Source organism: Rhineura floridana, chromosome 3 (assembly GCF_030035675.1).
Source record: "Rhineura floridana isolate rRhiFlo1 chromosome 3, rRhiFlo1.hap2, whole genome shotgun sequence".
Lineage (NCBI taxonomy): Eukaryota > Metazoa > Chordata > Lepidosauria > Squamata > Rhineuridae > Rhineura > Rhineura floridana.
The window spans coordinates 84,857,234-84,870,662 of NC_084482.1; the positions used below are offsets into that span (position 1 = coordinate 84,857,234).

Consider the following 13,429-nt stretch of genomic DNA (forward strand, 5'->3'; position numbering starts at 1 on the left):
CTGGTTGTAATATTTTTTCTGTACTTCAGGCAGGAGTAGCAAGACTAGATAGTGCTACATGTCTGGACCCCATATTTGGACTTCATATGCCTGCTTTTCTGGTCCATGCCAACCCAAACATAGTTGGTCTTTTCTTGTAACCCCACCACTCCTCACATATATATTCCATATCCTTCATATATCACCAATTCTCTCATTAGTGGCCATACCAATCATTCACAAACGTCATAGAATCAGTATTGGCCACTATCCGGATATCACCTTGAATGATCTGGACTTTGAAAGAAGAGATTGATTTACAAGAGAAGAGTTAGGTCCAAGCCACATTATTTCAGTGCAGAGAGAGGTTATTTAGTATGCATCTGTCTCTCTTGCCTTTTCAGTTTACAACAAGCAGAGGAAGACTGCATTACAGGAAATAATGATAGTCATTACTGGTATGCACCCTTTGTATATATGCCTAACCTGTTCTTTTCAATATAAGGAAGTTTCAGCTTCTTGCTATTTTAAGAAAGTTAGTAAGTCAGACACAAACTCGAAACACCCATTTTGATTACATTGGTGAAGGTTGGGGCAGATGTCCAAGGCTGACTGTTTGATATGATGTTCTCTATCATGCTTGATGCAAGCGGCTTCAAGTCAACTCTGTGCACCATCTAGTCTTGTAGCTTTCCATAGTGGTCTTATTTCTATTTATACAGTTTATATTGATTTCAGTGAATTATTATTTTGATCACATCATGCCTGTCTTGATTTGCACTGGTTGCCATTTTGTTTCCAGACTCAATCCAAGGTGTTGGTGTTACCTTTTAAAGCCCTAAATGACTTGGGACCTGGCTTCCATATGTTCCTCCCATATGCAATGTTCATCATTGGAGGCTCTGCTTTGGATTTCTTGACCCCATGAGGCTAAGCAGGCAACTAACCTGAGGAAGGGCTTTTTCTGTGGTAGCACATACATACCCTATGGAATGCTCTACCAACTAAGGTTTGCTACCCCATCTCATTACTCTTTTAGGAGACTAGTAAAATGTTGTTTATTTAAAGAGGCCTTTGGCTGAATATTTTCCAGTTTAATGTGAAAGGTTTTTCATTTTTGAGTGCAATCTCTAGGTATTGGTGGTTGCTATTATATTAACATGGTGCTTTTATTGTTTTTAGTTTTTCTCAATTTGTTAGCCACCTTGGATTCCTTTGGAAGCAAAGTGGGTTATGATTTTAAGAAAATAAATTAAACAATTCACCTGCATGAAACTAGAAATTCTCTCATGAGATTCTCATGTCTTTCTTCCTATATAATAAAAATGGAAGACGTTACGCCATCACAGCATAATGATGTGACATATTGTGACATCGGTGTGTGTGCAGAGCACGACGGCAGGGCAGCAAGCAAAGTATCAAGAAAACAAAGATGGTTGGCATAGGAGTGAGGCGACCGGGTGGCTATGAGGTGGATGGGCGAGGCAAGCGGCTGTGGGGTGGACCAGCGAGTGAATGACTGTGGGGCGGATGAACAAGGGGGTGGACAAGTGAGGCAAGTGGCTGTGAAGTGGATGAATGAGGGGTGGACAAGTGAAGTAAACAGGGACAAGCAAGTGAGGAGAGTGGCTGTGAGTCAGAGGAGTGAGATGAGCAAGTCAAGTGGCTGTGGGGCAGATGAATGAGGCGAGCAGCTGTAGGGAAGATGAACAAGGGGTGGACAAGTGAGGCAAGCGGTTATGGGGTGGATGAGCGGCTGTCGGGTGGACAAGCAATATGAGTGAGGTGATCAGCTGTAAGGTGGATGAACAAGATGAGTGGCCAAGGGGTGGATGGATGAGGGGCAGACGAGCCAGATGAGGGCTGTGGGGTGGATGAACAAGGCAAATGGGCAGCTGTGGGACAAGCAGGTAAGCAGCCAGGAGGTAAGTGAAGAGGTGGCCTGGAACAGTTTCTGAGTGTGTCTGGGAGGGTGGACAGCTTGGGGGATGGTTTGAAAGTGACGGGGCAGTTTGCAAGTGCTTGGGAGAGGGATGGTTTGAGAGTGCCTTGGGAGGGGATGGGTAGGCCTTAGCAGTTGCAGGAGGTGAAAGGGGAAGGGCCAAGAGGTTACCATGGGGGGGAGTGTGGGTTGGTGAGGAGTAGGGGCAGTTTAGTGAGTGGTGAGGGTCGGCAGGGTTTGATCAGTGAAGTGAACAAGGGTACAGTCCCTAGCATTAATTGTATGGTCTTAACCCAAAAGACTGTCATCTGTCTCAAGTATTTCTCAAATGTCCTGGATCAATTACAGCAGGGCAGGTGAATTCCAGATGGAAATGTGCCCAATGGATAGAAGAAAAAAACTTGCATAGCAACACAGGACAAGGAACAGTTGTCCATAACCCAACAATTTACTTAAATTTATTACATCATAATCTAGTAAAATACACAAAATCAATCCACATTGCCAATGTACAATTTTTATAGGGTTAGCATCTTTCTTTATATTATTTTTTTTAAAGTAAGCTACTGTGTTCCATTTACAATAGCCGAAACGTACCGCATTTAGAGTTTAGAGAGATCTAATTAACACTTTTAAAACTTACTTCATAGACCTTTTGGCACTTAAAAACAAAACAAAGGATTCCATATCATATAGTTGAAATATAGTACAGTATAAACCGTCTAATGGTAGAAAACAAATAAAGTGTCTTTAAAATCACTGCATAGTCCAAATATGTACTGATGGAACACTGCCAGCCTCACTCTACTGTGGCTAGTTCTTGCTCAGCCTGTCAATCGTGGAAGCATTGTTGGACTTATTTCACAAAACGATGATGGCTTTTTTTACCTTGTCTAATAAGATGTACTTAAAGAAGACACATGTGGAGATTATATCTCCTTTCTTTACATTGCAACTAGCTTAAAATAATTATTTTCCTGCTTTCTTGGCAGTGTATAGCTTTTAGTAGCATTACAAGTCTATGATTGGTCTATTCTGACTGGATTTCCATTCTCTGCAACTAAGGCAATAGCTTCTTGGGTAACAGATGCCATCAAAAAGAATAAATATTAAAAAAGGGGGGTTGTGCCAAAGTCTTGTTCACACAAGAGAGTGTTGTTGCATTTGTTTTTGCAAACTTTTGGTCTCTGCAGATTGTGGTACATTTCTATATTATAAATTCCAGCTGCTTCTAGGATCACATATTGTGCTCAAAATAACAAACCCCACTCTCTATAGTGGCCTTTTCTCCCCCACCAGCTCCTGAACTGTATTATTTCAATCAGTTTTTGGCAAAGTAACTAGTGATTGTTTTACGTTTCACTGATTGCAGGCTCCATGTACTACTATTTATTCTGAAAGGCAACTATTGTATCAGTCATTTCCCTCCTGCCTGAAATTATCCTGAGAATACATAAGGAAATCTGAACAAACTATTGTGGCTTTCAGAAGACTGTAATTAGTATAAAGACTCTTAAGCATTTTCAGACTTCTGAAATCTGAAAAAAGGAGTAAAATGTTTGTGGCATGATACAAATCTGTTCTTTTTGGAGAGGTTGTGCTGGCCACTAGTGTGAATCACTCCCATGGCTGTTTTTAAAGGCAAACATATGAATACATTGCTCTCAAGAAATATGGATATCCTCTGCTGTGAACACTCAATTCCAAGTTCAGGGGATTTTGCCAGGATTTCAGGATCATACTGGAATGTGGAGACCTAGTTCTCCCAGGCACCTTTGAATACTCCACTTTGTCTCATCCATGTCTTCTTGGAATTATAGGCTGTCCTTATACTACTACACTCCTAAACAGAACAAAGGGGGTGGGGGAAAAGGGACTTGAAAGAATAGATCAGATGTGGTTGTCAAAGGTAGTCATGGTGGTCAACAATCGTTAATGTTTCCCTCTCCAAAGCTCCATTTTAAAGACTGGTTTCTGTGTGATGACCCCCTCCCCCTTGTGGAAACTGCATGATACAGTTTTAGTGGCTGTTCACACATGGCAGGTATAACATACCATGTGGACCACTGCTATCACATGAAGACATTCATTGCTATTGCCAATGCCTGCAGCCCCCAGAAATATCTGGCAGTGGTATGTACATAATCTATAAGTTGACACATTCCACACCATATGAATCAACTGCCATGCAGAGGCTATTTCAGGCTGCGTCAGCTGGACTTGAACCTAAAGATGGATTTGTCATTTATTTATGTATTGCATTTGTATACCGCCCCATAGCTGAAGCTCTCTGGGCAGTTTACAACAATTAATCTGCATTACTTTATAGTTTTACATTCAGCATGTGCAGGAACTGATTGAAAGGGGCAATATACTTAATGGGCACTGTGGTAGAACCCTTGGAGTAAGTTAAATGCTCCTACAGTAAGGAACCTAGGAATTTTAAAATGGATTGTCATAGTCTGGTAAGGCATATTTCAGAGCATCCTTTGCATTTCTGCAATCTAAACCATAAAGTAATCTGGAGTTAGAGGAAGTTGCCTCTACAAGATATTTCCTTATGGTCCTTCCCTTGCATAAGAAAATGTATGCAATATGCTGTGCATGCAGAATGGGAGCCAAGAGGATCAGCAAGTGGTGATGTTGCTTCATGTGCTGGAAGGGAAGGGAAGAATGTGCCAAGTAACAGGATTATCTCCTCTGTTGTTGATTAAATGTTACACACTGCTTACCTTCCATCTGCTAGAAACACCACCTTTCTTTCCTAAATTTGCCTTTTGCAAGAGTGGCCATGCTACACAGTAAAATTAACTTATTCTAAACACAATTGTGTGTGAATCAATCATACATAGAAGACAAACATTTTACTATTACCATTGCATTAATACGTGCATAATATCTGTGCGTAAGGCCCAAGCTACGGCAGCGTCGTGGTGTGTTTTGGCAATGATATCAAATGGATCCACAACAGTGACAAACACAACCAGCAGTTCCATGAGCTGAAAGGAATATTTACCGAGTATGCCTGGACAGGAACGATGCCTGAGAGCTATTACTCTTAGATGTGCATCGATCTGGCATCTTTCATGATTATTTTCACTATTTCTGTGGCAGATTCTTTGAATTATCTTCACATCTGGCCATCGTGCAAAGCTTATCAACTATACTCTGTTTTTAATCCCTGTGTTTAGGCTTGGAATAATTTTTCCAATTTTTTTTACAACTGTAAAAAAATCCATAGTAAATATAACTCACTATATGATACATATACCCAAAACGGTCAGATACTTTATATAATAAAAGATGAAAATAGTCACTTTTCATAATAAAAATAACTTCTGTTTTTTGCTTATTTTACAATATACTTAATATTCTCTTCTTCACTTAAAAGTAAATAGGTCCTGTTTTTGATCGCACATCTGAGTTGATACAAAAGGGCAAAGAGGCTGATCAGCTGTTTATAAACACTTTGCACAGCCACATTCCACATGCCTCTCTAGCTCTTCTGTGAAGGATGAGCCATCCACACACTGGAAGCCATATTTCCGCCTTTTGCTCCGGAGGGCAATGCAGCACTGATCATTTCCACAGCTGCCATGACATTCCACACGAGGTACTTTGGCCATGGAGACGCATGAGATGGAACCTTGTTGCTTCCGAATGAATTCACGGATAATCTCTCCTTGGCATGGATTCTCTATTAAGACAAACAAAGGCATGCTTTCAGAAATCTGAACATTTGCTTAAACATCTAGAACATGAATTTGAACCACAACTCTATCCTTGACTTATGCTGGCTGAACAAAGATTGGATTGCTATGAAGTGCACTTAAAACACTTAGTTATATGACCATAACCTTGGTATAATGTCATTGAGGGTGAAACCATGGTGATGCTGCTGTAATATTATTCTGGCATAACTGCAGCTTCAGTATGACACTCCTGTCCTCTTTATTTTCTGCCTGTATAGCCACAATAGAGGGTTGGATTCTGCACCCAGTTACAGTACAGCATGCAGATGAACCTACATCACTCTTACCTCATGCCTACAGAACTCAGGGCAGAGAAGTGAGAACTTAGTGATGGAAATACAAGGGAAAGTGCACTTTGCACAAACCAAGAAGGCAGAGTTAACAAAAACACCAGAAAGGGCATATTGCTAACATCTTTATTATACAGCCACGAGAGTATACTATAGCCAGCGTGGATTTTTCACATTCCGCAATGTTAAATTGAAAATACCCCCATGCCATTCTGATGCTTCCCATAAGCTCATATCAAAACAAAACCTTACAAAACTTATAGTCCTGAATTCAGAAATGCTTGCTTAACAACCCTCTCAATTTTCATGGCGGTACACAAAACAGTGAGAGAATAGAGAGTTCAAACTCTAAAAAGCTCCAGTAGCCAGACTGGTTTAACAGTCTGACTGAAGGTCTGTGAGGGGAACAGGGCGTCTCCTAGCAACTTTCAGCACCCTTCACTAACTACACTTCCCAGGATTCTTTGAGAGAAGCCATGACTCTCCAAAGTGAAATAAAGGCCTGGTGTGGATGTGGCCAGGGACAGCTTTGGTTTAAATTTGGGTGGGAGGCTATATGTGCCTGCTATAGAGTAAAAAGATGGGGGAAACCCTTAAAAGCAATGAACTGTTCACAATGTTTTCCTTTTGGAAAGGAAAGGGGCTTCCCCTCTGCCCAGTACCCACCCACCCAATCTCCTCCCTTTCCCTTCCCTGTCCCTCCCCCAGGTCAGTGTTGGACTATGACCTAGGAGACCAGGGTTTGAATCCCCACACAGCCATGACTGGGGCTAGTCACTGCCTCAGAGGAAGGCAATGGTAAAACCACCTCTGAATACTGTATACCATGAAAATCCTATTCATAGGGTCGCCATAAGTTGGGATCGACTTGAAGGCAGTCCATTTCCATTTTCAAACATGATTGCATAGAAATAAATCCCACTGAACATTATGCAAATGATCAAACCCACCCTACCTTCTCCTCCCTCCTATCCCCTGCCTCTTGCCCCTTCCTTCCTCCTTCCTTTGCCCATCCCTGCCCACCCTTTTCCAATCCCCTCCTCCCCCTCCCCTTCCTCCTTCCCATGGTCAGTTTTACCTATCTTAAGCATGATTGCATGGAAGTATATACCATTGAACTCTATAAGCATGCAAATGATCAAACCTCCCCTCCCCCTTCCTTTGCCCCCTCCAATCTGCTCCTTCCCCTTCCCCTTCCCCTTCCCCCTCCTCCTCCCCCATGGTCAATTTTTCCTATCCTAACCATGACTGCATAGGAGTTAATAAGCATGCAAATGATCAGACCTGCCTTTCCCCTCCTTCCTCTTCCCCTCCCCTCTTCCTCATCCCCTGCCCACTCCAGCCCGCCCTCCCCCCCCGTCAGTTTTACCTATCCTAAGCATGATTGCACAGGAGTAAATCCCACTGAACTCAAACATGCAAATGATCAAACCCCTCCTCCCCTTCTTCCTGCTCCCATCCCCCTCCTCCCCTCTGCCCTTCTTCCCCTCCCTCCCCCTCTTCCTGCTCCCCTCCCCATCCCCTGTGGTCAATTTCACCTATCCTAAGCATGACTGCAGGGGAGTAAATCCCATTGATCTCAATAAGCATGCAAATGGTCAATCTATTCTCAGCAAACTTGCACAGGATTCCATTTCTTACCTCTCGGATTAAAAAGCAGAGAAATTCACTAATCGGCAAAAAACCTTGCGGTTTAAGAATGTACCTAAAGCCCACAGATATTTCTATCAAACTTTAAAAAGCAGGGAAATTGGGCAGCTATAGTGAATGCACCAGGGGAGCAGGAGCAAGAGATGTCAACATCTCTTCCCATTTTGTTTAGGCATATTTCAATGTTACTTTGATATAGCTCCTATTGTTGGATGATGCGAGTTGTAGTCCAGCAACATCTGGAGGGACAGAAGTTTCCCATCGTTGGTGTAGACCTGTGTTCTTCAACCTTGGGTCCCCATATATTGATGGACTACAACTCCCATCATCCCTGACCTTTGACCATGCTGTCTGGGGAGAATGGAAGTTGTAGTACATCAACATCTGGAGACCCAAGGTTGAATAACAGTGGTGTAGACAATACTAAGCTAGATGGAGTAATAGTCCAATTTGGTATAAGGCAGCTTGCTATGTTCCTAATTGTTACTTCTGGATTTTAATCCAATTTAAATGAAACTGCGACTATAATAGGTTTCAAGATGGAGATAATTTAGGGATAACTTCATGCCTTGAGTGTCACAGATCAAGGCTGGTGGAGAAATACTGTAACAGTAACACAGATTCCTTATGTATCTGCTGTATAACTAGGCTATTTAGATGCGTGGAAGAAACTGAGTGATAAGTGGACCCTAGAAGCCAAGGTGCTCTCAGTCAAAGTGCACCATTCAAGATGTGTCACATCTTTTTTTAAAATTGTCATTCACTAGATGAAATGCAGTATCCACATGGGAATTGTCCCTAGAATATACAGAAATCTACAGAGTTCTCTTTTCCCTTGTACTCATTTGTAATGAACAAAACAGGTCAGAGCAAAGCACATATCACACACATTGCAATTATACCAACCTCTATCGCAGTGCTCGCCGGTGTAATTTGGATCACATTCACAGTAGGGCTCCTCATATGCTGAGATCTTACACTGCCCGTGGCTACATTTCAGAACTCTGCAGGAGTTGGAGGAATCATTCTTTTTGTCGCAATACATGCCCATGTAACCTTCCATACACTTACACACATAAGAAGAGGTGGTGGCTATGCATTTACCATGTAGGCATCTTGGAGGAAAGGAGAGAGAAAGCTAATTTGTGTCTTTCAGGCTGAATACAGAGTTGACAGAAATGAAATGAAATTGTATATTAATTAATATGAGTATTTTAATTGTGCTTTACGTTGTTTTATTTTGTTATGCTTTATTCATCTTTTTCTATATGGAAACTGCTTTGGGATCATACAATGAAAAGTGGTATATAAGAACCTCATATAAATACCCTACAGTACAATAAATGCCAACATCCTCAAAGATAGATTATGTGGATTAGAGATGGGGGGACAAATGAGTCATTGGCAACATATTTTTTTTACTGGATTTTCCATGGAATGGATAAATCCAGATAAATGAGAAAAATGTAGGCTAGCATTGCAATACTGCCAAAATTGTGTGAATGTTTTGAAAAACATGCATGTATGAGCATCACCAAGTCCACAATAAACACCCATTTGGAAGCATCCTGAATCTAAGATGCTAAACAATAAATGCAGTAAGGAGATTTAGAAATCAAAAAGGACAGTAGCAGTTCTTGTGAATTATATTTTAAACCTACTGTTTTGAATATTCAGATGAGAAATAATATAACATTTAATTCATTCTCAATAAAATACACTGTTGTGGGGGGAGGGGGAACAGGGGCACAGTCCTAATTTTTTCAGTATGCTTGCTGACTGAACAAAAAATACGCCATTCCTCTGCCCTGGTTTCCATTCACCTTGGAGGGAAACCTTAGGTGACTTCCAGACATTTATTGAACATTCATATCCTGACTGATTGCACAAAATGTGCAGGGATGTTATGCAATATCTGTTTTTTTTTAGCATTCATTTTTATTTGTTTGTGAGGGCGTTAGATGATGAGTCAAGTAAATGTTATCTCACACTTTCCAGTGCCATTTTCTCACCACTTTCCTTATAATCAAAAGTCTATTTTTCAGGGAAAGTAGGTTTGTTGTGCAAGAGTGCTAAATCAACTTCAATTATGCAAACTGAATTTGCCATTATGTGACTGAATGCCACCTGAAAATTGCAACAGTCTGAAAGCACCCTTACTTGCTATTGTGACAGGGATCTTTAACTTCTTGGTCACATAGGGATCCTGTCCAGCCTGGGTGGCACTCGCAGACAACACTTGTCTTCTCAATAGAGCGACAGATGCCATGCTTGCAGATGTTACAGGACTTGCAACCGGGAAGGACTCCTACTGACTGATGTGGTAGATCCTTGAAATCCTGCAGTTCATTATTAATACGAACATCATGAATGCACCCATGGAAACCACTGGTCGTCCTCTCTGTGCCCTGCCGCAATGAAGACAGTCCCGTAGATGTAGGAATGCCTGCAAAGAACATTGTAAAACACTTTAGGCAATACTTGATCACCTCCAGGGCATTGTAAGAACGCTGTGTGAGTGTAATGATGTGGCGGGGGAAAATTATCTAAGTGGACAGTAGTAGTTCACAATGCACAGTATGTTCAGGTTTACACCTCTGCCATGCCATCATTTACTAAGCATGACTAGTTTTGTATCTCATTCGAAAACAGATCATATATAATTGTGAAGGTATATGTCATACTGCAAAGCATGTATTTGGAATGAATTTCCAAATACACATAAATACCTTAGTTATAAACAAAACAATTTACAATGATACAGGTTTGGAACCAGGTTTAGAACACTGCTCTGCAGTTTGCTTTCAGGATAACCTACTTCACAGGATATATAGCGGAGTTATGTTGTAGCCTATCCTGAGTATTAAACAATACAACTCTCTTTCTCTCTCTGCATGTATAGAAATCCCATACTCATTAATCTGTCCTTGCATCTTTCCTTGCCTTTTCTCTTATTTTTTTGTCAGCCGTAATGTGAAAAATCACTTGATGATGATGATGATAATGATATAATAATAAATGTCATTATATCACCTTTTACATGCATCTTAAGGGGATTTACAAACATGCCATAAAAATAGCACCAAAAAACCCTAAAGATAGATTTAAAAACAATAAAAAATGATCACCTAAGGCAGAGACCTTTTCATCCAGCTTGTTTCCAGAAAGTATAGATAGTGGGTACATGCCATATCTCAACGGGGATGCTGTCTCACAAAATGGGCAGCCACATTGAAGCCTTCCTCTGAACTCTTGTGGAGCAGGCTTCTGATATTTTAACGTATTGAAGGAGAAACTCTTGCAGAATGTAGTGACCTAATAGATATCTGAGGGATAAGGTGCTCTCTCACGTAACCTGGTCCCAGGGCCGGTTCCAAAGGGCGGCCAGGTTGGGCACTGGCCCGAGGGCCCCGCAGCTCTAGGAGCCCCTGGGGGGGCCCTGAGGGGCCCTCCACTCCCCTTCCGCGATCCCGTGGATCACAAGACGAGCTTCTGAGCCACCCGCCATCCCCCACGCTTCACCTACCTTTCTCTGCTGTTCGTGCAGGGTTGCCATCAATAAAGATGGTGGCTGGCGTTTCCGTAAGGGACTGAAGCCTCAGCTGCCATCTTGGTTGATGGCAGCAATGTGCGCGCTGCATGCCATCAACCAAGATGGCGGCAAAGGCTTCAGTCCCTTACGGAAACCTTGGCCGCCATCTTTATTGATGGCAACCCTGCGCGAACAGCAAAGAAAGGTAGGTGAAGCGCTGGGGATGGCGGAGGATGGTGGGCGGTTCGGAAGCTCATTTTGCGATCTGTGGGATCGCAGAAGGGAAGCAGAAGGGCCCAGGGCAGGCTAATGCCCAAGGATCCCCGCATTACTGGAGCCGGCCCTGCCTGGTCCTGCACTGTATAGGGTCTTATATGTTAGTACCAGATCCTTGAACTTGAACTAGTAGCAGATTGGTAGCCAGTGCAAATCCCACATACAAGGTGTTACATGTTGGCAATAGTATGTCCTCACAAGCAACCTAGCCACCATGTTCAATGCTAGCTGTAACCTCCAGATCAACCTCAAGGGTAGCCCTATATAGAGCACATTGCAATAATCCAATCTTGATGTTACCAGTGCATGGGCAACTGTGGTCAAGCTATCCCAACAGATTTTCCATCTTTCTAACTTTTGTTGTTGTTCCTTGCATACATTTGTACTACAGGCATATGTTTGCTGCATCTGCAACATTGTAGAACAGTGGAAAGGTACAAATGTATAATTCAACCAGACAAACAAATCCTATTAATGCATAATTAGGATGGCCTTATTACTCTGTTATATTGCATCTGAAGACAATGGAAGAAGAATATAGGGGTCAGATTCATGAATACACAGGTTGTTAGCAATGAATACTAAAAGAAAGCCATCTAAACCACAGTGTTGGCATATCTTTAAAAATCTGCTCTTTTTTGTGAACTTGGACATCTGGACACAGATTTTCATAATTTTTAAAAACGGTAAATGAAACTTCCAGGAGGGGGTTGAGGGTTGATTTGGATTGGAGCTATGACACAGAGGAGGAGTTTTAACCCTTTTGCCTCTGCCATTTTCCCAATATGAATTGTCTCCCCAGAACTAGTATTTTCCTAATGGGGATGATAATAGGTCTGACAGGATAATTCGAATTGGAAAAATCCTATCTCCCAGCAATTCAACCCTGATGCACCCCCCATTTCATTTACCATTTAGAAAAAGGGATGCAATTGCAAATCTCCTGATCTCAGTTACAATTCTGCCAAAAACTGAACTTACCTCCAATGTAGAGTGGAGTGTCTTGATCAACTACTGGCTGTTTCTGCAGTTTGCCAAGGCTCTTGGGAGCACCTTTATCTACAACCAAGTTCAACGTTTGGTTCAACATTACCAGCTCCACACTGTGAAATTGTCCATCATTTACTGTTTCCACACTGAGAGAAAATAAATAGTAGGAAATTAGGAAGGTATTATGATATCCAGGTTTCTACTGCAGTCATGTAATTTCACCTGCACTAAGTGCAATAATATAAATGCAAAACTGAGTTGATATGTGCAGTTAGAATACATTAATATATAGCTCTTTGGTTAATGTTTGAGGACAGATGTAAATCCAAACTAAATGACAATAATTTGCCAATGTAAGACATTAATCTTTGCAATGGCTTGTCAAGGAAAGATTTTGAGTGCTTTTACACTATCTATTTTCTTTGGAATGAAATAATTTGCTGAGTCAATTATTCTGAAAAATTGAGACAATATAACTGTCAAACCACTACATTCTACATTGTCGAGTTACATTTTTAAAAGCTGGTATTTGTTTCTTCATTTTAAAAAAATCATCTTCCTTGGTGGTAAAGCACAGTTGTGCAAATACAAAAACAAAAGTACAGTACAAAAGGTTCAAACTTTGTTTTTTGCTTGTCACAGGTATGCATGGTGCACCAATCATCTGCCAAGGGGGTGGGCACTATGGGACTGTAATGGAAAATATCACATTAAATGATGGTTGTAGTGATGTGAAGGCCCGGAAAAAAGGTGTTTTATTAAAAAAGCCCCCCTCCCTATTTTTCTCTTTTTTTCCTGGACCTTTACATCTTGCAGAAGAGCAATGTCTCAACAACGATGAAGGCCTAGTGTGGAGAGGTCTCTGCTTGCTAAATTCTACAAAACAAGAAACATTGAATTTGGACAACTGTGTCTAGTTCTTGAGACCACAATCCAAAAAGGCTCTTTGTTGGGATTTTTGTCCACCTCGAGGCGTGCTGTATTTCAAAACCAGTTTTGAATTTGTAATATAAATAGC

The 13,429-nt window shown here is 41.4% G+C and overlaps 1 protein-coding gene across 2 annotated transcripts in view; it reads right to left on the reverse strand.

Moving 5' to 3' along the window:
- Nucleotides 1–2,392: 2,392 nt before the first annotated feature.
- Nucleotides 2,393–13,429, reverse strand: part of SLIT3 (slit guidance ligand 3) — an 810,414-nt gene continuing 799,377 nt past the window's right edge. For both annotated transcript variants that reach the window (XM_061616805.1, XM_061616804.1), the window contains 4 exons: nt 12,403–12,557; nt 9,774–10,059; nt 8,520–8,728; nt 2,393–5,618 (listed from right to left, as the gene is read on the reverse strand). In XM_061616805.1, the coding sequence (XP_061472789.1) occupies nt 5,380–5,618; nt 8,520–8,728; nt 9,774–10,059; nt 12,403–12,557 (889 nt within the window). In that variant the 3' untranslated portion in view covers nt 2,393–5,379. The remainder of the gene's footprint in view (nt 5,619–8,519; nt 8,729–9,773; nt 10,060–12,402; nt 12,558–13,429) is intronic.